The sequence below is a fragment of the Bubalus bubalis genome, chromosome 7 (genome assembly GCF_019923935.1).
Source record: "Bubalus bubalis isolate 160015118507 breed Murrah chromosome 7, NDDB_SH_1, whole genome shotgun sequence".
NCBI classification, from domain to species: Eukaryota; Metazoa; Chordata; class Mammalia; order Artiodactyla; family Bovidae; genus Bubalus; species Bubalus bubalis.
The window spans coordinates 12053279-12080459 of NC_059163.1; the positions used below are offsets into that span (position 1 = coordinate 12053279).

A 27181-nucleotide genomic window follows, 5' to 3' on the forward strand; every position below is an offset into this window, starting at 1 on the left:
TCAAAGAGGAGTACATAGGAAATACAGAGTCACACAGACCTGATTTAGAATCCTACTCTGCCACCAACGACTTTGTGAACTTGAGCAAACTCTCCTGCCCTCACCCTACTCCTGTTCTGTTCTGTTTTCCCAACCAAAAAATAGAGACAGGTATCCTCAACTTGGCAAAGTTGAAGTGACACAAAGTCAGTCAAAGTTAGCAGATAAACGTCCAGGTGAGCAGTAGAGGCTCCCTAAGTGGCATGAAGGTCAGGTCAGAGGAAGTTATCTTAGAGTCCCTTAGATGTTGACTTCTTTAAGCCCCAAAGAAGAAGGTCTTTAAGCCCGTGGTAGGCCCTCATTTCACCCCCACTGGCCTCCTAAGGGATTTGGTTCTTATCTTAATATTTGACCTATGCTTTTACATATAGAACTTGGAGGTTGATCCCCTTCTTTCATTCTTTTGATGTTGAAAACTTGGCCTCCATGCACTGAGGCTGAATGGAACCTCAGAGACGGAGTTTTGGGTGAAGCAGAAAGGAATAGCTTTATTGCTTTGCCAGGCAAAGGCTGTCACAACGGGTTACTGCCCCTGAAAGCTGTGTGTCCAAACAATAGAGGATATGGTGAGGAGTTCTTTATAGCAATAGTTCAAGGGTGAGGTTGCTGATAAGATCAGGGTGTGCGCAGGGCCTGCGCTCTTCTAATCTGGCTCCAAGTGGTCTCCTGATGAGTTTCTATGATTCCTGAGGTCATCAAACTGTGACCTCTCTCTGGAATGAAGAACTGTATCAGGTAGTTAACATTTTCACTTATTGGGGGTTTTAGTAGTACTTCAGAAGAGCATCCCCAAGAAAAAGAAATGCAAAAAGGCAAAATGGTTGTCTGAGGAGGCCTTACAAGCAGCCATGAAAAGAAGAGAAGTGAAAGGCAAAGGAGAAAAGGAAAGATATACCCATTTGAATGCACAGTTCCAGAGAATAGCAAGGAGAGATAAGAAAGCCTTCCTCAGTGATCATTGCAAAGAAATAGAGGAAAATAATAGAATGGGAAAGACTAGAGGTCTCTTCAAGAAAATCAGAGATATCAAGAGAACATTTCATGCAAAGATAGGCTCAATAAAGGACAGAAATGGACCTAACAGCAGCAGAAGATATTAAGAAGAGCTGGCAAGAATACACAGAAGAACTATACAAAAAAGATCTTCACAACCCAGATAATCATAATGGTGTGATCCCTCACCTAGAACCAGACATCCTGGAATGCGAAGTCAAGTGGGCCTTAGGAAGCATCACTACAAACAAAGCTAGTGGAGGTGATGGAATTCCAGTTGAGCTATTTCAAATCCTAAAAGATGATGCTGTGAAAGTGCTGCACTCAATATGCCAGCAAATTTGGAAAAGTCACCAGTGGCCACAGGACTGGAAAAGGTCAGTTTTCATTCCAATCCCAAAGAAAGGCAATGCCAAAGAATGCTCAAACTACCACACAATTGCACTCATCTCACACGCTAGTAAAGTAATGCTCAAAATTCTCCAAGCCAGTCTTCAACAGTATGTGAACCGTGAACTTTCAGATGTTCAAGATGGCTTTAGAAAAGGCAGAGGAACAAGAGATCAAATAGCCAACATCTGTTGGATCATGGAAAAAGCAAGAGAGTTCCAGAAAAACATCTACTTCTGCTTTATATACTATGCCAAAGCCTTTGACTGTGGATCACAGCAAACTGTGGAAAATTCTTAACGAGAAGGGAATACCAGACCACCAGACCTGCCTTCTGAGAAATCTGTATGCAGGTTAGGAAGCAACAGTTAGAACTGGACATGGAACAACAGACTGGTTCCAAATAAGAAGAGGAGTACATCAAGGCTGTATATTGTCACCCTGCTTATTTAACTTATATGCAGAGTACATCATGAGAAACACTGGGCTGGAAGCACAAGCTGGAATCAAGATTGTCAGGAGAAATATCAATAATCTCAGATATGCAGATGACACCACACTTACAGGAGAAAGTGAAGAAGAACTAAAGAGCCTCTTGATGAAAGTGAAAGAGGAGAGTGAAAAAGTTGGCTTAAAACTCAACATTCAGAAAACTAAGATCATGGCATCTGGTCCCATCACTTCATGGCAAATAGATGGGAAATCAGTGGAAAGAGGGACAGACTTTATTTTGGGAGCCCCAAAATCACTGCAGATGGTAACTACAGCCAGGAAGTTAAAAGATGCTTGCTCCTCGGAAGAAAAGTTATGACCAACCTAGACAGCTTATTAAAAAGCAGAGACATTACTTTGCCTACAAAGGTCCATCTAGTCAAAGCTATGGTTTTTCTAGTAGCCATGTATGGATGTGAGAGCTGAACTATAAAGAAAGCTGAGCACTGAAGAATTGATGCTTTCGAACTGTGGTGTTGAAGACTCTTGAGAGTTGCTTGGACTGCAAGGAGATCCAACCAGTCCATTGTAAAGGAAATCATTTCTTTACTATGAAAGGACTGAATGTTCATTGGAAGGACTGACGCTGAAGCTGAAACTCCAATACTTTGGCCACCTGATGGGAAGAACTGACTCATTTGAAAAGACCCAGATGCTGGGAAAGATTGAAGGTGGGAGGAGAAGGGGACGACAAAAGATGAGATGGTTGGATGGCATCACCGACTCAATGGACATGAGTTTGGGTAAACTCCGGGAGTTGGTGATGGACAGGGAATCCTGGGGTGCTGCAGTCCATGGAGTCGCAAAGAGTAGGACAGGACTGAGTGGCTGAAATGATACTGATATAGAAGAGCTCAAAGATATTGTTATGTTTATCTCTTGAGGCAGAACCAGGACTCTGCCCCAGTACTGCCCTATTGTTTCTTGGCTGTTCCTCCTTTGTCTCTGCATCCCCTCCCTTCCCTGATTAGCAACTATCTGAGTCTGCCATTTAGGACTCAGAGAAGGTCATGGAGTCTGGAGTCTGTTCCCTATAAAAACGAGGAACAGGGTTCACAGAAAGGCTTCTGTCCCCGGGAGCCCCACAGGTCCTGCTCAGTTTCATTCTCTCTCTATTTCTTTCTCCTTTCTTCTTCTTTCTTTCCTTCCTTTCTCTCTAGTATTATGAGAATGTTAGAATTGAGTCACATTTCTAGCTTGCCCCTCAAGCAAGATAGTTATGACCTCCAATCCATAAGACAAGAATGTCAAGGAGGCTAACACATGACTGCTGCATGGGGGGTTATATTCAAGACTCCACCCAGGTTATCCTCTTTTGCAAGTTGTTGGACTTTCCAAGTGCCACCAGGAAGGAGAAAGTAGGGGTGGTCCTCTGCAGCTGAAGGAATTTACACATCTAAAGGGACTCCACCCCTTTCTTCCTGCAGATCAGCTAATGTGTCCCAAGTAGGCTGTCACTCAAGATGACCATTATTCACTGCTCAGTATGAAAGGACAATAGGCCCACCAATCATGAACAAGAAGGAAATGGGAATGTCTGCCTTGGACAGCAGGGATCCTGCAGGACAGTTTGTTTTTCTCGCAACTTTCATTGGCATTCTGCTGGAAATTGATAACATCTAAAGAACAACATGGGCTAGTGGAAGAACACATTTTTCTTCCTTATCTCTTGCCAAGACACTTCCTCATTGCTCTTGCCAAAACACTTCCTCATTGTTTGGACTGAGAGTCAAGGTCATTTCTCTATTCCAAAAACCCATCTCACAGGACACATGCCATGCTTGTGTGAGTGCTAAATTCTTGCTTAAATTACATCTTGAGGACCAGAATTCATTCCAGCAGAAGGGATGTGCCACCTGCCACCCCTCCCTCCCCCCCCAAAAAAAAACTAAGAGGAAAAAAGAGGGCTTCCCTGATGGCTCAGACAGTAAAGAATCTGGCTGCATTGCAGGAGACCACTGTTTGATCCCTGAGCCAGGAAGATCCCCTGGAGAAGGAAATGGAAACCCACTCCAGTATTCTTGCCTGGAGGATTCCATGGACAGAGGAGCCTGGCTATTGCAAAGGTTGCAATGGACAGAGGAATCTATGGGGTTGCAAAGAGTCAGACACAACTGAATGACTAACACATACACAGAAGAGAAAAAGAAGCCTCAGAAAAGTGGCAAGAATTGCCAGCTGGAGGAAAGATGGAGCCAGTGCTGAAGCCTAAAGTCTCAATCTACCTCCATGTCCATAGTTCTGCCCTAAGAAATATGCGACTCGCCTGAAATGAAATAGTGAAAAAAAAAAAAAAGAAGAAAGAAACAGATGAAAGGATGGGATGAGAAGAAGGTGGGAAATGAAAAAGAAGGCATTACAATTTAACTTGAATATGTTAATTTTCTAAAAAAAAAAATCTAGATTTCACTCTACCTTTTTCTATTTAATTTTTTTTTTTTTTACCTTTTGCAATCCTCTTTAATGTCTGGCTGAACAGAGACAGCTGGATTCTTTTTTTTTTTCTTAACTTTATTTAATATTGGAGTATAGTTGACTAGAGGGCTTCCCTTGTGGCTCAGCTGGTAAAGAATACACCTGCAATGCGGGAGACCTGAGTTCAAACCCTGGGTTGGGAAGATCTCCTGAAGAAGGGAAAGGCTACCCACTCCAGTATTCTGGCCTGGAGAATTCCATGGACTGTATAGTCCATGGGGTTGCAAAGAGTCAGCCATGACTGAGCAACTTTCACTTCATAGCTGACTTACAATATTGTGTTAGTTTCAGGTGTACAGCAAAGTGATTCAGTTCTCCATACATATACATCTGTTCTTTTTCAGATCCTTTTCCCATATAGGTTATTACAGAATATTGAGTAGAGTTCACAGGGCTATACAATAGGTCCTTAATGATTATCTATCTCATATAGTCTAGTACTTCCCCACCACCACCTTTGCCCTTTGGTCACCATAAGTTTGTTTTCTATGTCTGTGAGTGTGTTTCTGTTTTGTAAATAAGTTCATTTGTATCATTGTTTTTTATATTTCACATATAAGTGATATTATTAATATATTATATTTGGACCTAGAGATTATTATATTAAGTGAAGTCAGAGTAAAGCAAATATCTCTCCACTTTTCTAATTGCATTTGATTTTAAATTCAGAGCCCTCAGGCAAAAAGTTGGCTGGGTTTCAATTAAATAAAAACAAGAGCTCTCTCAAACAGATGGCTTCTCAGCTGTATTTACAGCAAGGCTTTCCCTCTCCTTTGACAAGCCTGAGAACCACAGCACAAAAGATTGTGCACTTTGAACTGCCTGGTTCAAAGTCCTGGAGAGGACTCAGTGTGGAGGCTTTCAGAACACACATGAGAACCGATTCATTCAATACCCTCTTTATGTAGCCTATTGTTGTTGCTGTTCAGTGGCTCAGTCGTCCAGCTCTTTGTGACCCCATGGACTGCAGCACATCAGGCTTCCCTGTCCTTCACCATCTCCCGGAGCTTGCTCAAACTCATGTCCACTGAGCTGGTGATGGCATCCAACCATCTCATCCTCGGTCATCCCCTTCTCCTTCTCTGTTGTCCACTTCTCCTCCTGCCTTCAGTCTATAGTTTTGCCTTGATTTGCTGTCCATGAGGAAATGTATGTCCTCTTTTCAGAATCCTAGGGGATGCCAAGTTCCTTAAGGTAAAAGGGCTTGTCTGTTGGCCAGCCTTAGACAAGACATACAATGCCTCTCTGAGATATTTGTTGATACAGGTTTCTTGTCTATGAAGCCACTGTGAGTCAGGAAACCTGGGCTCCAGAGCCTGCTCAGTGACAAGATAATTCTGGGACTCTGGGCAAATGGCACCACCTCCTTGGACCTCATCTGCAATCTACTGGCTTTAACTTTTCACGGACCTCAGACCACTTTGAAAATTTGATGTAAAGTATGAAAACCTTTCCCACCCCAGAGAAAAAATGCATGTATTTACAGAAGAAAAAAAAAATTGAGTTTTAATTTCAGAAGGTTCATGAACCCTACTAGGCCATTCAAGAACCTCTTCCATCCCGCAGGTTAAGAAGCTCTTGACCAAATGATACTTGTAGACCTCCTCAACTGCTGTAATGCATGAAATGGACTTTAGAGAATTATTTGCAGTTACGTAAATACTTCAACAAATACTGTACTTTTGGGAAGGCATTTTAATTCTTCAAGAGTGTAATAGGACTTCAGGATGCAATCAAAAAAAGCACATAGACTTTCATAATGAAGAATGATCAGGAATTCACTATTAAGGAAAGAAAGAGAAAGAAAATGTTTGGAAAGAAAAATTGTAGCATTAAAAAGAATATAGTGAATATTTTCATGCTCATCTTTAAAAATAAAAATTCCAAAGCAGGTGTAAAAAAAATTAACTGAATGGCAACCCACTCCAGTACTCTTGCCTAGAAAATCCCATGGACGGAGGAGCATTGTAGGCGACAGTCCATGGGGTCGCAAAGAGTCAGATACAACTGACCAACTCTACTTCATCACTTAAACACAAACTCTATTAAAATTTTATCATCTCTCTTAAAATCCTGTTTTCTGTAATACAACCATACACACACACACACACACACACACACACACACACTGCTTTTAAATATATCATAAGCCCCATTTTTATCCTTAAGTTTTTATGTAACTTGGAGACATTGATAAAATATAATTTTATGCCATACTGTATATAAATAATTGCAATGAATTTCTAATTTTGCAATAGTGAATATAGCACCAAAATTTATTTAATATTTCCCACTTAGAGGGTTATATAAATTGTTACCAGTGTTTTTATATTATAAATAATGACATACTGGACATCTTTATACATGGAACTTGATCCAGATTTCAGGTTGTTGTCTTAGAAAAAGAAACTTATCAATGGAATTATTGGGATAAGAATGAGAGAATTTCTAAGGCTCCTAATAGCTATGGGTAAATTGGTTTCAAAAATAGTCAAAGCAATTTATAGTCCCATTAGCAGACTATATATTTGCCTATTACTTCAGAGTATAAAACAAAGAGTATAAAGTTTTTATTTTTTCCTAGTCTTTTGGAGGCATATTCACAGATTTTTAAAAATCTATACTAACAGAAATGTTGCCCAAATTCTACTAACCAATACACACAGAGCATAATATAAAATTCTAGATCATTAAGAGTCACTCAATAATATTCTCTTTTTAATTCAATACAGGTCCTTGGAACAGAGAAAGGTGAACTGTTTATATTTGTTTTCTTATTCTAACACTATTAGGCTAAGTCCTATTTCCAGGTTAATAGCATTAGTCTTTTTTAAAACAAGGATTGCTTGTTTCAGGCCTTAGGATACATGGGCACATGTGTGTGCATGATGACATGATCCAGATGGATTCAGGACCTCAGAGTCTATTCAAGAGTCCTGTGATCTAAACAGCATGATTTAAATTGGGCATGGGGTGGAGTTCTTTCTTCAGCTACAGGCTAGTGACAAGGAGGCATGCTGTCACCCCCTGACATTTTGGAAGGATATTGCTAGCCTGCTGCTCCACAGAAGCTCTGGGTGTCTCCATCCTTGATGTCAGTCACTCACACATATGTCAGCCCTCGTGCGTGCACATGTACACATGTATTCACACTGCTGGTGTCACTATTGTGGAAGCATGGAATTCAGTACTCACTCGCTAGCTGGGAGGATGCTAATCTGGTGATACCTTCATGCCCACCTTTGAGATACTGTTCACCATTCACTTAGAATGATGAGTTATGTCCAAAGCCGAAGGGCCTGAACTATGGCCCAATGAGTTAACACAGCCAGCCTGTGTCAAACACAGTTTGACAAACCAACATTGGGTTAAGATTTCAGAGACTCACCACCAGCTGTTTTGTTTTGGACAAGTTGCATTGCTTCTGTGAGTCCCAAGTCTTCTCATTTTATATTGAGGAAGTTACACTTGAGTGGGTCCTAACCAAGAGTTTCTGATGGAGGAGTAGGGGTCTGTTGGGAATGCTAAATAATTTTAAAACCTAAAGGAAACTGTGCCTGTTTCCTCAATAAAGCTCAGCATTCTAACTGAAACATTCAGGAGCTGTTGCCTCAGGCTTCAGTGATTATCAACGCAGCAGTGTGACATTGGCCAACTCACGGGGGTAGCTGTTGATGACCTGAAATGATTTTATGGGATGTGTGACTAGTGGACCAGTCACTGACTCCAATCACATTTTAAGTAATCACGGTCCTTCAATCAAAGGTGTCCAGTTTGTGATCAACCTTGGACACAGCACAGAGGAACAACCAAAATTAAGACATGTCAGTGTTTATGCTTCCTTAACTTTATTACTTACAACTGCAACTAGAAGAGTGTTTTATGGGCTTTCCTATCATAGTTTTATTATGTGACCTTGGTAATTCTGGATGGCTGGTTAAAATCTATCCAGGATTAAAAGGAAATAAAAAGTGATAATACCAATGAAGCGAAAGTCACTCAGTAATGTCTGACTCTTTGCGACCTCATGAACTATATAGTCCACAGAACTCTCCAGGCCAGAATACTGGAGTGGGTAGCCTTTCCCTTCTCCAGGTGACCTTCCCAACCCAGGGTTCAAACCCAGGTCTCTCGCATTGCAGGTGGATTCTTTACCAGCTGAGCCACAAGGAAAGCCCAAGAATACTAGAGTGGGTAACCCATCCCTTCTCCAGTGGATCTTCCTGACCCAAGAATCAAACCGGGGTCTCCTGCATTGCAGGCAGATTCTTTATCAACTGAGCTATCAGGGAAGCCCAGTAATACAAATGACATATGTAATTACTAAATAAGTCCGGGTCCTATGGTTGGCACAACTTTTCAAAACTTGAATATCAAAGAGGAATAACTCAGAAAATGCATGTCTGGTGGGAACCAGGCAGGAACCACTGGTCTACACCAGAATCCTGGGACCTCTCCTGCCTTATCACAGGAGAATTCAGGTATGCATGGGCAAGCATCCAGCATCCCCATAACCTACATTTCTCTAAACAGTTCTTAAGTTCAACATGTTTGCTTATGTTTCTATGTAAAATTTCATCTGAATGCAGAATTCAACTTCAGCCCACTTCCACTTCAAGCCTGTCCAATACCAAATGCCTTCTGATGCAATATTCTATATTTGGTGGAAGTTTAAGAATGAGTTCTAGATTTAATATTTTTGAAAACATTGACTATTCAACATTCAAGCACTTTTTATAGCCTCAAGGACAAACTACTCCCAGGACCCAGGGTTTTGCAGAATATATGGGTTACAGTTTCCACTAACCACCAACTGCTCGCTCTTAACAATAGAGATTACTTGGATGAAATTACAGCCATTTCAAAAGACCTCTAATGGCCCCCAATCATTTTCCTTTTACAACCTGACCAAATTCTGTGATGCCTTTACACAGTTCCTTATCACCAGATGAAGCCTGAAGCACCTCATTTGCCACAAAACCAAAGTCCTCAAGAGATTCCTCTTGCTGTTGCCAGGTAAGGAGCCAGGAATCCCTGGCTGGGTCCCAGTGTGGGGTCAGCCCTGTGTTACCTGGGATAATGACTCACGGGGTCTCCTGAAAAAGACTCTCTGGCCTTCGATAATGAAGCCCAGTGACAAGGTCCCAAGGAAGCCAGTGAATCAGAGTTGTTGTTGAAGTTAATAGGATTTAAACTGGCCATGGGGTAGAAGTCTTTTTTCAGCTACAGGTATTGTTCTTCTTGACTTTATAAGTGACTGATTGTGTGTTAGAGACAATATTTGAAGACACGGGTATTCACTAGGCAGGATTAACTGGAATGGCAGCTAATCAACCTGGGAAGAAAAGTTGACATTTCTAACCGGTCTTAGTGGATGACTGCACAGAAGCTGACACTCACTTTGGAACAGCACTTTATAAATGAGCAGAGGTGGAAAATGCCACTATCTGAGTAAATACTTGCCTAATCAGGTTATTGTGACAACTGTCATCCCAAAAGAAAAGTCGAGGAGGCTATAAGGCTGGTGATTCATTGGCTGAGGTCACATTAGTAGTAGCTTCCTTAACATCCCCAGTCTCTAAAATTAGTGCTACCAGGCCCTCCTGTCCGCAGTCTGGCCAGTGGCTCCAGCTCCGTCCAGGCCACTCTCCACTACTGCCAACAAAGGACATTTAAAGTGCTATTCCTCTTCCTACAACACTTCCCCACCACCCCTCATGTTTCCCTCTCTCTGCCATCTCCCCATTTGGGAAACTTCTCTTTGTTCAGCAGACCCCAGCTCAAAGCCGCCCTGAATCCAGGAAGTAGTTCTTCCCCATTCCCCAGAGGGAATACATGCGGCCCAGGGAGGCTGAGTCCCTCACTGCTGAAATCAAGTCCAGCTCCACTCTTCAGGAACCCATCACATCTACACTGATTTGAATCAGTGTAAAATTCAACTTCAATCCACTTCCACTTCTGCATGTAGATGTGATGGGTTCCTGAAGAGTGGAGCTGGACTTGATTTCAGCAGTAAGGGACTCAGCCTCCCTGGGCCTCATGTATTCCCTCTGGGGAATGGGGAAGAACTAACAAACCATGTGGCCTTGGGCATCACCTCTCATCTTCCATGTGAAGTTGAGAGCAGGGTCAGAACTATTCAATATGCCCACGAGCCCACTACCCACCAGCTCTCAATGCCATTGCCAGGCCCTGTATGTCAGGGGCATGGTCTCCACCCTCCATTCCCTTCCCCGCCATCACTTTCGTGTGCTATTTCACACCTTTGGTGACTTTGTTCTCACTCTTTGGTGTGTGGGCATTAGTTCTACAGCTTCATTCTTTTATCAGACTGTTTTCTGTTTAAGGCCCAATCTGACACAAAACCCTTGCCCATACAACACATAGATACCCTTTCTAATGTACTCGTCTAAAAGGAAACAAAAAATCATCATATTATAGTCATAAGATCATAAGATTTCAGTTGGACCCACATCTGCATTAGTTGTTGTTTAATGTGGCTTGGCTTCTTCTGTGTGTTTGTGTGAACAACATCTCCTGATTTGAGGGGCTTCCCTCATAGCTTGGTAAAGAATCTGCCTGCAATGTGGAGACTTGGGTTCGATTCCTGGGTAGGGAAGATCCCCTGGAGAAGGAAATGGCAACCCACTCAAGTATTCTTTGAATCCCATGGACAGAGGAGTCTGGCGGGCTACAGTCCATGGGGTTGCAAGAGTCGGACATGCTTGAGTGACTTTCATTCACTTACTCACTCCTGATTTTTCTTTCTCTCTTAACTGACTGCATCTTCTAAGTCTCCTTTTTCCCAAACTGACCTCTAAATATTGGTATTCCTCAGATCTTTCTGAGGACCTTTTTCCTCTTGGTAAGAGTGTAGGCAGTTTATCCATCCTCATGGTGTCAAATGTCAACTCTATATTGATCATTACTAAATCTCTGTCTTCTGCCCAATCACCCTTTTTAGCCCCAGACCCACGTCCAGTTACCCAATGAGCAGTTTTCCTTGAATCAGTGACAAATGTCTCAAACTCAATGTTGGAAACTGAACTCCTGATTTATACTTTCATTTCCAGACCCACTCCACCCTCTTACAAACTTTCTCACCTCAATAAATCGTGTACTCTCTTCCCCATCTTCACTCTTCCCATCCTGTTTATTAACAGCCCCCTAAATTCTCAAATCTCAACTCATAACAGGTCTTGAATCTGTCCATTTCCCTAGCTCCCAGGAAAACTTGAGAACCAAACCAATTTTGTCTAGATTAAGTGACATTCTTTTTCTGTGCTCACCTCTATGGTGCTGTTTACCCCATATTGTGATTGTGGTATAATTATGTCTTCCTTTCAAAAACTAAGCTGCTTCAGGGCAGAAGCCATGTCTTATTCATTCGATATCTCCCAAAACATACAATGTACTTAGTAAGCACTCAATTGGTGTTTATCAAATGAAAGAATTATCATTTCTGTTTTAGTTCAAGTGGGTTTTTTTTGTTTTATTTTTATAAACTTTGTACTTGAAACCTAGAATATCTTCAGAGGATTTTACTCTTTTTTCAACATTTTCTAAAAATCTTGAAAAATTAGGGCAGTGAAATTTTGCTATCGAAGATTTTTAAATTAATATAGTATATATAGTTGGTGAGTCCAGTCCAGCATTTTTGCAACCCCATGGACTGTAGCCCGCCAGGCTCTTCTGTTTATCAGATTCCCCAGGCAAGAATACTGGAGTGGGTTGCCATTTCCTTCCTCAGAGGATCATCCCGACCCAGGGATCAAACCTGTGTCTCCTGCATCGGCAGGAAGATTCTTGACCACTGAGCCACCAGGGAAGCCAATAGTTCTATATATTTTTGATTGCACTGGGTCTCTGTTGCTGTGTGCGGGCTTTGTCTAGTTGCCGTGAGCAGAGGCTACTCTTCGTTGTGCTGCATGGGCTTCTCACCACAGCGGCTTCTCTTGTGGGGCATGGGCTCTAGGCACGCAGGCTTCAGTAGTTGCGACGCCCAGGCTCCAGAGCACAGGCTCAATAGCTGCAGTGCATGGGCTTTAGTTGCCCTGAGGCAGGTAGAATCGTCTTGGACCAGGGATGGAATCCGTGTCCCCACCATTGACAGGCAGATTCTTATCCACTGCCTGGATAAGAATCGGAGAAGCCCTATATGATTTTTTCCCTAGACATTTAGCAAAATGTCTAGGGAAATCTAACAAATTTAATGGTGAATCGAAGGCTTCGATAGCAAAAGAAGCCTGACAAGTGATGACAGTACAGTGTGGCCGTTCAGTGATCCAACAGCATTTCTGTTTGCGAAGCAAGTCCTAAGACTCCAGGCTTCCATGGAAATAACAAAAACCAGGTATGTATTCAGTTGATTTCATAGCTGCTGGTAAAGGGATGAATTTCGCTGAATTAACCCAGAGCCTTTGTTCAATTGCATGATCGTGGCATAGAGCATGCTCCAAGTAACTAGATTTAACTTCAGCAACACCTAGAGTTTATAATGATGATGCTGACCACAATACAAAATGAATCAGAAAATTAGCACTGTTACCCAAAGCTAAACATTAAGTGCTAAACTAAAGCTGTTGATAAACAGTCTTGGTAACATTGTTACTGTGTTTAGAAATGCATATTATTTCATTGTCTTTATTGTATTTTTATAATCCTTTTTTTCTTTATGGATTTCCTTCCTTTACACACCGTTTTCTTACCTAGCTCACATTTTAAGAGAAAATGAAATAATTCCTATGCCCTTCTTCCTTGCTATGCATGACTCACCCTCAATTAGTAAGCAATTATTAATACTACAGAGTAGGAGCTGTAGTGTTTTCTACAGTGACCGTATCTACGAGGCAAGTCTGAAGTCATGGCTTCCAAAAGTAAAGGATTACGATGCATGCTCATTGAAGTGACATGGAAAGAACATATGTGAGTCAGTCAATTTGTTCCACATCTAATGTCAGTCTGTCTTGAGAAAGGAAGGAACCAGCCTCCTACACCTTACAAAACAGATGATTCTTCTAACTCATCCAGTAAACTATAAAGTGCTCTGTAAATATGACTTAGACCATGAGTACTGACCCAGCTAAAGTAGAAAGTACTAACATTCTTTCAATTGTAATATTTCCTTTAGCTCTTCATTCATGACACGCAACCCGACTGTGCAAAACCGAGGTAAGAACACTTAACCTAAGAATTATAAAATAAGGGGTAAGTCGTGACACTATTGATACTCCTGCACCATGAATTAGCTTTTGTGAAACTAAGAGTCCCTCACCTGATGCATGTAGGTGTTAATTCTCTGGTTTTCATTGATAGGTGGCATTGTATTGTGTTAATGTCACATAAATCTTATCCTCAATTAAATATGATAACTTAGGTGGTTTCTAGTTTTTTCCTCTTATGGACATTAGTTGTGAGCAATATTGTAGATGTCTTCCCTATTTTTCCAAGTACATAATAGGATAAGTTCTCTTTTTAAGAGGGAAATGGCTACGTCTTAGAATATTCCTCTCTTCAGTGACACTAGATTCTGGTAGCTTAGTTGCTAAGTCATCTCCAACTCTTGCGATCCTATGGGCTATAGCCCACCAGGGATTTCTCAAGTAAGAACACTGGAGTGGCTTTCCACTTTCTTCTCCAGGGGATCTTCCTGACCCAGGGATCAAACGATATCTCCTGCATTGCAGGAGGATTCTTTACCACTGAACCATCAGGGAAGCCCAACCCTAGATGTGTTTTCCAAATTAGACATATCACTTTGTTTGACCAACAGCTTATGAGAGCCCATTGTTTCCTATCCTCTCCAACATTTGTTCCTTGACAAACTTTTAGTTTTTGCCATTCCACTGGTTGCAAAATATATTTATCTTAAAAGGAGTCTGTGAAATAGAGAAAATAAAAACCAACCTCTATTACTAATTCATTGAAAAAATAAAAATCAGAAGGATACCATGTCCATGGAGATGTCAAAAGTAGCCTATAAATATAGTGTTATATTACTCTTGGTGATGGGTTTTGCTATTGTTAGTATTATTTGGCCCAAACTAGATATGTCGTGTTCTTTTGTCTTTCTTTCTTCACCCCCTATGCCATAGAGATTCTGTGTTCAGGCCTAATCTTTCAATCTTTCTGCTGAGCCACAGAATGGTGGCTGGACCCCATGGGATAGAGTGGAAAGACTGAGGGCTCTGCTGACCTGGATCCCACTTCTGCCTCTTTGAGCTTCACACTCCTCCAGCCATAAAATTAAAATAATGATATTAACTCACAGGGTCCCACTTCTGCCTCTTTGAAAATTCAAATACTATTAACTAACAGGGTTAATACACACACACACACATGCACACATACACACATGCACACACACACACGCGCACACACACACATGTACACACACACACAGCCCTCTGCTTAGCACATTGTAGGCAACTGACACATTTTAATATCCTTCCTTCTTTTTTGCATTTCCTTTCCTTATCCAGTGATCCTCTCCCTAACTGATCCAGTGAGACCAAGAGATTCCTCCATAGCCTCCATCATGTTCTTATTTCTCTTTGCCCTGCACCATCTGGACCTTACATGGGGAAACCAATATAGAAAACTCATATCCCCAGATGTATGCATCCCTAATAAGAGCTTCCCAAGAGAGGACTTCTTTTCTAAAGGAGGGTGGCCACATGGCTCAATTCCTAGAAATTGAATGACAGAAACAGCAGTCTTGGAGGCCAGATCTTGGTGTATGAAAATAAAAAGACCTGTAAGATCCAGGTGGAAGGTCCAGGGGCTGAATGGGCCAGGAAAACCTTTACAGATGGGGGTTTTGAAACTGGAATTATCGCAGAGATGGAGAAGCAGAATCGTAGATTAAAGAGGAATCCAGAGTCTTGACTTGAAAGACAAAATCTTGAACACATAAAGAAATAAAGAGCAGCTGAAGAATGGAACAGTGGTGTTAGTGAAGTGGAAAGCCTTCAAAGACATGAGTCCAGTTGAGCATCCTCTGACTGGGAGTGTATCATTCATACTGGGGTCATGTAGACTGTTCTCTACTCATCGAAGAAACAGGCTTGCGTAAAGAAACATCCTGGGATGGACAGGGAAAATGTTTTTGTCTCCAATGCCTTCAAACACCATTCATTCCTTTTTTGGGCAACAAATATCCACCACGCACGTGGTTTATGCCCCAAATTGGGCTGGGCCTTAAGAATACAAAATAGAAACAGCCTCATCCTTTAACTGACCAGTGCTTGAACTTTTCCATCAATTTATTCAGTGATTCATTCTCCTGGGTAAAAATACACCCTTGGGTCACCAGTGCTTGGCAGAAATTAGGTGCACAGGAAACAGTACACAATCCAGGCACGTGTAGAGCTCTGAGTCTAGCGGGCTCTCTAAAGTTTGCTAGTTTTAAGTTGGATGTCTCAGGTGAGGGAGACAGTGTTCCACATGTAGAAGACTGAAACCTACTTCTCCATCAAGGTAGGTATCATCAATTCAATTTGACAAGTGAGAAAAGACTTTGAAAATATACAGTTATACTTCTTTTTAAGGATGGTCCTTTATTTTATTTATTTATTTTTATGGAGTATAACTGGTTTACAACATTGTGTTACTTTCTGCTATACAACAGTGTGGATCAGCTATATGTATGCATACATCCCCTCCCTCCTGGGCTTCCCCGCCACCCCCCTATCCCACTCCTCTGGATCACCACAGAGCACTGAGCTGAGCTCCCTGTGCTGTACAACAGCTTCCCATTGGCTATCTATTTGATACATGGTAGTGTATATATGTCAATTCTACCATATGCCCATTTACAGTTATTCTTGACTGTTCAGTTACTAGTTAATAAATAAGTTTTTCTCAATTTTCTAATAAATAAATTCAAGCTAAACTACTGGGAGCCTAAGTAGATGGATCTCCGGACAATAAAGAAAATTATCTTGATATATTGGAAGAGAAACCAGAAAGTTTGGGAAAAATATTCACTTTTGAGATGTTGGGTGATTTCTTTTCTTCATTTCAGTTTTTGTCCACTAATTTCTTTTCCTATGTACATTTTATAAATTTTTTGTCTATATGACTCTTTTCTTAGAAATTTTTTGTTAAATTTTATATGGAGTAATGTTAAAATAGAGACATTACTTTGTCAACAAAGGTCCGTCTAGTCAAGGCTATGGTTTTTTCCAGTAGTCATGTATGGATGTGAGAGTTGGACTATAAAAAAAGCTGAGTGCAGAAGAATTGATGCTTTTGAACTGTGGTGTTGGAGAAAATTCTTGAGAGTCCCTTGGACTGCAAGGAGATCCAACCAGTCCATCCTAGGGGAAATCAGTCCTGGGTGTTCATTGGAAGGACTGATGTTGAAATTGAAACTCCAATACTTTGGCCACCTGATGCGAAGAGCTGACTCATTTGAAAAGACCCTGATATTGGGAAAGATTGAAAGCAGGAGAAGGGGATGACAGAGGATGAGATGGTTATATGGCATCACTGACTCAACGGACATGAGTTTGGTAAACTCCAGGAGTTGGTGATGGACAGGGAGGCCTGGAGTGCTGCAGTTCATGGGGTCACAAAGAGTCGGACATGCCTGAGCGACTGAACTGAACTGAAAGTTAAAATTTGCTAATAAATAGGTATGGAGAGCTGCTTAAAATAAAATGGTTTTATTATAAGTTTCAAGAAAAGCTCTAGAGCTGTTTCTTTATTAACACTGTAACATTAGAAGTAGCATTCATTGAGTGACTAGTATGGGTCAGGCTCTGTGCTAAGAGATTTATATACATAAGCATTTTAAAATATTAGTAATTATTCATATCAATATGGTTCCACCAGTGTTGATATCAGTATGGTTCTATTGATATCAGCTTTTAAATATTAGTAATTATTGATATCAGTATGATAACAGTATGTTTTATCCATACCATTTTCATTAGACTATCCTAATTTTCTTGACCACCTACACATATTATCCCCAATGTTCCTCCATTTACTCTGTGTCAACCTCTTTATTAAATATATATATATATATTTACTTATTTATTTGGTTGCACAAATCGTTGTGGTCTTAGCTGTGGCACACAGAATCTTCAGTCTTCTTGTGGCAGGCAGGATCTTTAGTAGGGGCATGTGAACTCTTTCAGGGGACACAGGAGACTTGGGTTTGATCCCTGGGTCAGGAAGATCCCCTAGAGAAGGAAATGACAACCACTCCAGTATTCTTGCCTGGGAAATCTCATAAACAGAGGAGCCTGGCAGAGGCTACAGTCCCTGGGTCGTAGAGAGGAGAGTTGGACATGACTGAGCGTGCGCGTGCACACACACATGTGCACACACACACTGAACTCTTAGTAGCAGCACATAGTTTCCTGACCAGGGATCGAACCCTGAGCTCCTGTATTGGGACCAGAGTCTTAGCCACTGGACCATCAGAGAAGTCCTCAATCTCTTTATTAATGTAACTCTCCATTCTCCAGGTAGGAGAGTCCTATTTCCTGGGATTATAAAACTCAAATGCAGTGTTATATGTAAAACTTTCCAAAGATTACCACCATTACTTTAGAACAAAGTCAACTAAATTCTTGTAGTGGAACTACATACTGGGAATTTCACTCGTTTATTAAGCAAAGATCCATCCAGGACTTCTGGTGAAATTACCTGGCAAAGTTGTTTTTTTGTTTGTTTTGTTTAACTCATTCTCTGAATAGACGACAGATGCACAGAGCTGTTTTGGAATGCTCTTTTTCAAGTAGGATTCTTAAATATTCAAGCAAGGCTCTCAGACTTGAAATACAATAAATCAGTTTCCACAATATCATGAAAAATTCATAATCACTGAACACATGTATGCTACACAAAATAATAGGAAATGCTGATAACAGTTATTTTCTTCCCTCAAGAACATTCTCACTGTTTCGATCCATGTTGAAAAGATAGTTATGGCTATTTAAATAATACGTCTTCTTGTACTGCTTCATTAAAATTTAAAATACTGTTGGGAAAGTCATTTTTTAAAATATTTCCATAGCTTTTTTAGCTCTCTCTTGGTTAGGATTTGCTTGGTTCTGCCTCCTTTCATTAATGATCTCTCTGTGTCATATTTCAGATACGTAATTAGCACAGAACTGGACTTTTTAAACCAATAAGCATCTGGTTTTTAAATGCAAAATTTAAACCATTGATATTTATTGTAATTACTAATATTTTTTAATCAATTTTTATATTGTTTTGCCTCCTACTTGCCCTTTTTATTGATTTTTGTTTTTTTTCCTGCCATATATTGAATTCATCTTTTTTATTCCCTTTTCTCTTTCTAGAAAGTTATATATACATTCAAATTCTATTCTTGCTTACCTTCAGCATTTAGCTAAATAAACAAATAGCATGCTTGAATTTTAAAACTCTGAAGTTCATATCCTCTTTTCAACCATACAGAAAACACATGGTGCTTTTGTTCTGATGGTGGACTCTGCAGCGTGTCTGAAAGTAGAGTTTTAGCCTTATAAAATAAAATTGGAAAAGACAGATGTCTTTATCATTATTCCTATTTGTAGTTGTAAGTTGGTGAGTGAAATTAACTTACCATGATGAATGTAATTTAAACTTTAAGAGACCAAAAGCTTTTCTACAACAAACATTTGACACATGTATTCCCTATATTCTCAGACTCCACATTAAAAGTCACAATCCTTGGAATCCTCAAAATGGAACTTTCAGTGTTTCAGGAGTACTCTGCTCTTCTTAGTAAACTTACAGAGAAATCTGGCATTTTGATGACAAAAAAGAAACAGAATAAATACGCATATAACTTAAAAGTTATGGTAACTGGCATATAAATGTTTGCTAATGTTTTATTTAGCACCTTGCCTTAAAAAACATAGTGTGTGAAAAGTATTCCATTCTTTCAAAGTTCTTGTTAAGCTACTGACCAGAATTATAACTTTTATGTTCTCTAGACTGAATTAAGACTAAATAACTTATAATTCTGCCTTCACATTAATAACTCCTTTTCCATTTTATATGTTATCATTGTCCAGAATTTTATTATGATGCTGTTTTCATGCTCTCAATGATTTGTCATTTTTATACAGTTAATTCTTGCTTAAAATTACTAACATATTTATAAATATCTTTGTTAAGCATTCCTTCTAACAACTGACTTCTTCCTTGTGACCTTCAGTCAGTTCAGTTCAGTCGCTCAGTCATGTCCGACTCTTTGTGACCCCATGAATCGCAGCACGCCAGGCCTCCCTGTCCATCACCAACTCCCAGGGCTTACTCAAACTCATGTCCATTGAGTCCGTGATGCCATCCAACCATCTCATCCTCTGTCATCCCCTTCTCCTGCCTTCAATCTTTCCCAGCATCAGGGTCTTTTCAAATGAGTCAGCTCTTCGCATCAGGTGGCCAAAGTATTGGAGTTTCAGCTTCAACATCAGTCCTTCCAATAAACGCCCAGGACTGATTTCCTTTAGGATGGACTGGTTGGATCTCCTTGCATTCCAAGGGACTCTCAAGAATTTTCTCCAACACCACAATTCAAAAGCATCAATTCTTTGGCACTCAGCTTTCTTTATAGTTCAACTCTCACATCCATACATGACCACTGGAAAAACCATAGCTTTGACTAGACGGTCCTTTGTTGGCAAAGTAATGTCTCTGCTTTTTAATAAGCTGTCTAGGTTGGTCATAACTTTTCTTCCAAGGATCAGGCATCTTTTAATTTCATGGCTGCAGTCACAATTTGCAATGATTTTGGAGTCCCCCAAAATAAAGTCTGTCACTGTCTCCACTGTTTCCCCATCTATTTCCCATGAAGTGATGGAACCAGATGCCATGATCTTAGTTTTCTGAATGCTGAGTTTTAAGCCAACTTTTTCACTCTCCTCTTTCACTTTCATCAAGAGGCTCTTTAGTTCTTCTTTGCTTTCGGCGGTAAGTGTGGTGTCATCTGCATATCTGAGGTTATTGATATTGCCTTGTGACTTTAATTTCTTGAAATTCGTTTCTATTAGGTTTACTGGAATGACACAGTGAAAATATGTTATTTTTATTGAATCAGAGAATACACCACATCAAAACTTGACAAAGTAGTAGTATCTTAAAGCTTAGGTGCCATGTGAAATCAAAATCCTTTCAATGAATTTTTTGTATTCTGTTACTATGAAATCCATTGGTCTATCTTCCCTTTTAAAGACTCTTCCCCAGACATGATTTTGTAGCATCATATATTAGTCACTTGGAAAACAGTGATTCACAGACATGAGCAGATCTTTCTCACATTAACATATTTTATTATATAATATTTTTTTAAATCACATTTGTAAGTAATGCCTCCAATCTCATCAGAAGAGTCCAACTGTGGGTATGCTATTAAGTCACTATGGCAGATACAAGTTTTTCCAAACTCCAGTTTGCCCTTGAAAAGTCTAATTTTAAACTTGGCCACAAATACTGCCAGTTGTTTTCCATGAAGTGACAGGCTTACTTTGTTCATTTTTAGTAAAGCATCTGCCAAGTGCCCAAGTCTGAGTAACCATAATTTGTCTATTAGTCATTCTTTCAGGTTATAAAAGATGATCCATTTAAACAAAAAGTTATTCTTTTGCATTTTAAAATAAATGGTGTTTTCTGAGTTGGAAACAAGCTTGGCTTGTTTAAGAAACTAAGCAAACTTCATTACAGCCAGGACAGCATGGACAGTAGAGGATGGACGAAGAAATAAGAAGAGGAAGATTATACAGGACCTATTGACAGAAGTTTAAATATTTGGATTTTCTTCCAGGTCATCATGGAAGGATGTGTACCACAGGTGTAGTAACGTCAGAATTACATTTTTTGAAGGTGACTCCAGATGCCCTAGGGAGACAGGGACAAAATCTGAAACAAGAGAACAGTCCTGCGGAGACTGCTCTCAAGAGTGAGATGATGGTGGTAGAGACTAAGTTGCCATAGACACCAGAGGGAGTGATGGGTTACATCATAGTCATATTTAAATGTGAATTTACTTTTCCCAGATCATAAAGAAAGCATGCCATCCTATGCTCCTCAGAGATGTCAGTCTCCAGCCAGCTCTGGCCCTCGGGAAAATCCACTACTTCATAAAATCACGAGCAGGAAGAAACCTTTCCCCGCAAGGTCTGATGGCAAGGTAAAACAGACACTTCCTAAGGCACTTTTCTAGATGACCTTAGCTCCTAAATAGGGGCTTCCCTCGTGGCTCAGCAGTAAAGAATCCACCTGCAATGCAGGAGATGCAGGTTCGATCTCTGGGTCAGGAAGATCCCCTGGAGAATGGAATGGCAACCCTCTCCAGTATTCTTGCCTGGAGAATCCCATGGACAGAGGGGCCTGGTGGGCTACAGTCCATGGGATCACAAACAATGGGACATGACTGAACTAACTGACCATGCACACACAGCACCTAAAGAGAGCTTTCTTGAACAATGCCTAAAAAGGAGATCATTATGATTGGCGCTGAGATTTCCCCCTTCTGGCTATATATTATTGTGGGTTAATATTTTTAAAAATATTTCACTGTATAACATTGCATCTTGCCATTTCACTAAAATTTGCAACTTGCATATTTCCATATTCTAAAAGTGCTTTTTTAAAAGTTAATCCAAAAAATAGAGATATTTAGAACTGTGTTGTATGTGTATTGCTTGTTCAGTAGTGTTTTACAATTGATGAAGATTTACATATTGCAATTGTTTTTCCAACAAAAGATTCACAAGTTGTATGCTCATTTCATTTGAACCGTTCAGCAAGCATTTACTGAGCACTTACTCTATACCAGACAATGTGCTAGAAGTTATGGTCTTTGCCCCAGGAGAGATGTAAAAAGGGGCATAGATGCAAACAGATGTAATAGTAGATGGATTCTTACTTGTCCTTCATCTATTTCCTGCTTTCTTTCTAAAATATTCTCCATTCCCACAACCAGTTCTTCTCAGGCCGTGCTGCACTTATACTCACCTATATGGGGGGATAAAACTTTCTTTTAATTTCTACCCTCTTCCCTCCATCACGTTGCAACATTACTTTAAAGTCTTTCATGATAAGGCACAGAAGGACATGTTCCTTCTGGGTCTCCATTCCATAGCCTCATAGGCTAAGAGTTCTGCTACAGAGCTTGCAAAAGATTTTAAGCAGGAGCAGAGCACATAGAATATCTCTAGTCAGTTCAGTTCAGTGGCTCAGTCATGTCCTACTATTTGTGACCTCATGGACTGCAGCACGCCAGGCTTCCCTGTCCATCACCAGCTCCCGGAGATCGCTCAGACTCATGTCCATCGAATTGGTGATACCATCCACCCATCTCATCTCCTGTCATCCCCTTCTCCTGGGGACCAATCTTCCTGGGGAAGATTGAAGATCTTTCCCAGCATCAGAGTCTTTTCTAAAGAGTCCGTTCTTCGCATCAGGTGGCCAAAGTATTGGAGTTTCAGCTTCCACATCTGTCCTTCCAATGAATATTCAGGACTGATCTCTTTTAGGATGGACTGGTTTGATCTGCTTGCTGTCCAAGGGACTCTCAAGAGTCTTCTTCAACACTCCACTTAAAAGCATCAATTCTTTGGTGCTCAGCCTTCTTCACAGTCCAATTCTCACATCCACACGTGACTACTGGAACAATTGCTCATATTCCTGCAATGTTCCAAGTGCCATTGGTTGTCCTTATACTTAGTGTTAATTTTGACCTTAAGTCTAAAAGAAGTCTCGTACTCTTAAGTTTGACTTTGTGCATAGTTTGCACATGGTATGCGCATAGAAGTGTTTGTGCATGGCTCTTCTATTGCCCCGTCTTACATACCTGGCTTCCTTTTCATCATCTTCATAAGCACTGGAATCCCAGAGTCCTACCTAGGTATCTATCCAAAAATCACACCCCTCCCAGAACCTGGATTCTTCAGGAATGGGAGAGGCTTGCACTAAACCAGGACTTTCCTGATTTCAACTATCTGAATGTATGTTTACGATCTGTGGCCTATCTGTATATTATCTATAATAATGTTATACTTAGTAATATCTTTTAACTTTTTTTTCATTTTACATCACTGCTCTATTAAACCAGTATTACATACATACATAGAAAGTAATCTTAAAACTAACCGTGGCATTCTACTTCTAGGTATACACCCAAAGAAATGAAAGCAGGGACTTGAACAAACTTTTGTACACTCATGTTGACAGCAGCATTATTTACAATAGCTGTGAAGTATAAACAGCCCAAATGTTTATTAACAAATAAATGGATAAATGAAATATAGTAACATTATTCGGTTGTAAAAAGGAATGAAATCCTGATGCGTTACAAAATAGATGAACCTTAAAAACATAACACTAAGTGAAATAAGCCAGACACAAAAAGACCAGTATAGAGTCTACTTATAGAATAAGTAAATTCATAGAGCCAGAAAGCAGAATGGTGGTTACCAGCGGAGTTATTGTTGAACGTGTAGAGTGTTTCAGTTCGGGATGATGAAAATATTTGGAGTGGAATCGTGTGATGGCTGCAAAGCCATATGAATGTGCTCAAAGTCACTGCATTGTACACTTGAAAGTGGTTACATGGTAAATCATATGTTGTGTATAGGGGCTTCCCAGGTGGCACAGTGGTAAAGAATCTACTTCCCAGTGCAGGAGATGCAAGGGACTTGGGTTCCATCCCTGCGACAGGAAGATCTCCTGAAGTAGGAAGCAACAACTCACTCCAGTATTCTTGCCCATGAGATCCCATGGACTGTAGCCCACCAGGCTCCTCTGTCCAGGGGTCACAAAGAGTCAGAAGCAACCGAGCACACACACATGGTTTTATCACAGCTTTTAAAAAAAATTCATTTTAGCTCAAACAAAACAAGGCTATTATATTGTGGTTGGATGCCATCACTCACTAATGGACCTCAGCATAAGGAGAGATTAGGGATGCCAGAACAAGAGACTTCCCTCGTGGTCCAGGGTTTAAGACTCTGAACTTCCAGTGCAGGGGGCACAGGTTTGAGCTCTGGTCTTTGAACTAGGGTCCCACATGCTGTGCAGCATGGCCAAAAAATAAATGAATAAACACATGAAAAATAAATAAACACAATCCACCCATTTAAAAAATCTAGATATTTTAAAAAATTAAAGAAATGTCATAGTGATATTAAGCACCAAAATGAAGCACCCCTGTTGGATTATTCAGAGGGCTGGAAAGAAAAGTGAAAGGGGCCCATCTCTCCCTCCAGGTCATTCAGAATTGCCTCACAGTTTGAACAGCACCTAAACACGCCAGCTCACACTCATGATCACACCTGGAGAACTACAGAGTTATGAAATCTCTAATAGCCGTTCCCTTCTCCAGGGGATCTTCCCAACCCAGGATTCAAACCCAGGTCTCCCACATTGCAGGAGGATTCTTTACCAACTGAGCCACCAGGGAAGCCCAAGAACACTGGAGTGGGTAGCCTATCCTTCTCCAGGGGTCTTCCCAACCCAGAAATTGAACTGGGGTTTCCTGAATTGCAGGCAGATTCTTTACCAACTGAGCTACTAGGGAAGAAGTAGCTCCAGCTTCGACTAACAAAATCAGAGTAGAAGCAGCACAGTGTGACTGAGCCCTGTCAGGCTCCCAGACTGGCAGAGAAGCTCCCCAGAAGCAGCAGACCTTTCTCAGCACAGAGAGCTCCCTCTCCCACAGGGAAGTGGGGTTCTGGGCTGCACTTTGTTCTGAGGGGAGCAGGTCCTACCTCTGGACCTTCCAACACACACCCACCCCTGGCAGTAGGGACTAGGTAAAGGGATTCATTCCAAAGGATGCCTCAAGTAAGAGGTGACTCTGCCCCCAAGCTTGATGGAAGACAATGGCAGAACCAGGGAGGAGGAGGAGTGAGGAGCCTAAACAGTTTCCAGGCAGCGGGGCTAGCTCATGTCAAGCCCTGAAACCATGTGTGTCCAGACAAGAGCAAGCACAGCTGGCTGGCCAGGCCCCCATCCTCAGATCTGATGGGGGCAAGAAGTGAGGGGGTAGAGTTGGGGGGGGAAGCTAGCCCATGCCTTTCCCAGTGATGCTCATGTGCTTGGTGAACCCATCATTGCAAGATCAGGTTTGTGCTGGGAGGACCAGGGATTTTGAAAACCAAAGATTTGATGTCAACTCCCTAGTTCTTGCCACATGGAACAGAAGTTAACTTCCTGAGCCTCCACTGTCCTAACAACATCTGCCCTACAGGATTCTTGTGGCCACAGACTGGGATAAGAATGAGGGAGGGCCTTGGAAATGTTGGACTCATGGAAAGGGTTATTTAATATTATTATCCTTGGAACTCAGTAAAGGAATTGCAGATCCATGGCACATCTCCCTGACTGCCCTACCTTCTCTCTGATGTGGTGGATTTTATAATCAAAAGAAATAAATTTGTATAAATGTGATACCATGGCACAGAGAGAAAGCCAAACAGACCAGGGTTCAAATCCCAGTCCTACCACAGGTGAGTTTAGGCAATTGACATAAAGATGCTCTCAGGACTTCCCTGGTAGTAGAGTGGTTGAGAGTCCGCCTGCTAATGCAGGAGACAAGGGTTCGATCCCTGGTCAGGGAGGATTCCACATGCCACAGGGCAGCCAAGTCCATGTGCCACAGCTACTGAAGCCAGCATGCCCTAGAGCCTATGCTCTGCAACAGGAGAAGCCACCACAATGAGAAGCTTTCAAACCGCAACTAGAGTGTAGCCTCTGCACGCTGTAACTAGAGAAAGTCCATGCAGCAACAAAGACCCAGTGCAGTCAAAAATAAATAAATAAATGAATAAAAAAATTTTAAATAAAAATTTTAAAATTAATTTAAAAAACATTTTAAAGATGCTCTCAATCTACACCTATCTTTCCCTCCCCTGCTATTTTTATGGTGACTAGGGCCTCGTAGGGATCAAAAATAACATACACCCACCTCAATAAGCTTCAGCAGGGGCAGGTTCAGAAAGCATTGATGATAAAGGGTTTGTTACCCATTTTGAGTTTGGTGCCAAAACACCTTTCTTAGTAGATGGAGTAACATTTCTGGTTATTTTCAATGACAGATCTGTTATGTCAATTTTACAATTCCTAAACTGCTGTTACTTTGTCTGTGTCCATCTCAAGATCAAGGATAGGCAGTTTTTACTGCATATTTGCTATAAATTCAGCTGTGATCGGTCACTGAATGTGTGTTCAGTCACTCAGTCATATCCAACTCTTTGCGGCCCTGTAGACTGTAACTCCCCAAGCTCCTCTGTCCGTGGAATTTTCCAGACAATACTGGAGTGGGTTACCATTTCCCACTCTAGGGGCTCTTCCCAACCCAGGGATAGAAACCACATCGCTTACATCTCCTGCATTGGCAGGCAGGTTCTTTACCACTGCGCCACCTGGGAAGCCCCATGATTTGGCATTAGTGGAACAAAAGTAAACTTTAATTAACAATCCTTGCCTTTGACCCTAAAGCATTCACCATTTCACCTGTACTGCAGGATGTCCAGCACAACGAATGGTACATTGGAGAATACAGTCGCCAGGCAGTGGAAGAGGCATTAATGAAGGAGAACAAGGTAATGGCTTCTCCAGGGCATGTTGGCATTGATTCTGTAGTCATCCTAGAATTTTCTGCCCATAGGTCATGGGTTGTAATTTCTCACTGCTGGGGAGGTTGTCACTGAAAATGGGTTTTCAAATAGTTTTAGATTTGAGACTTGGTTGTAGCACTTATCAGCTGTGTGACTTTCTCAAGTTCCTAAACATCTGTAAATGCAGGTTTCTTTATTTGTTAAATGAA

At 41.0% G+C, this 27181-nt stretch overlaps 1 protein-coding gene across 2 annotated transcripts in view; it reads left to right on the forward strand.

Annotated features, from left to right (window-relative positions):
* CLNK (cytokine dependent hematopoietic cell linker) overlaps positions 1-27181 on the forward strand; it is a 202924-nt gene that overhangs the window by 160290 nt on the left and 15453 nt on the right. For both annotated transcript variants that reach the window (XM_006077343.4, XM_006077344.4), the window contains exons 13-17: positions 7122-7140; positions 9324-9405; positions 13520-13560; positions 21408-21541; positions 26880-26957. In XM_006077343.4, coding sequence (XP_006077405.3) covers positions 7122-7140; positions 9324-9405; positions 13520-13560; positions 21408-21541; positions 26880-26957 — 354 coding nt within the window. The remainder of the gene's footprint in view (positions 1-7121; positions 7141-9323; positions 9406-13519; positions 13561-21407; positions 21542-26879; positions 26958-27181) is intronic.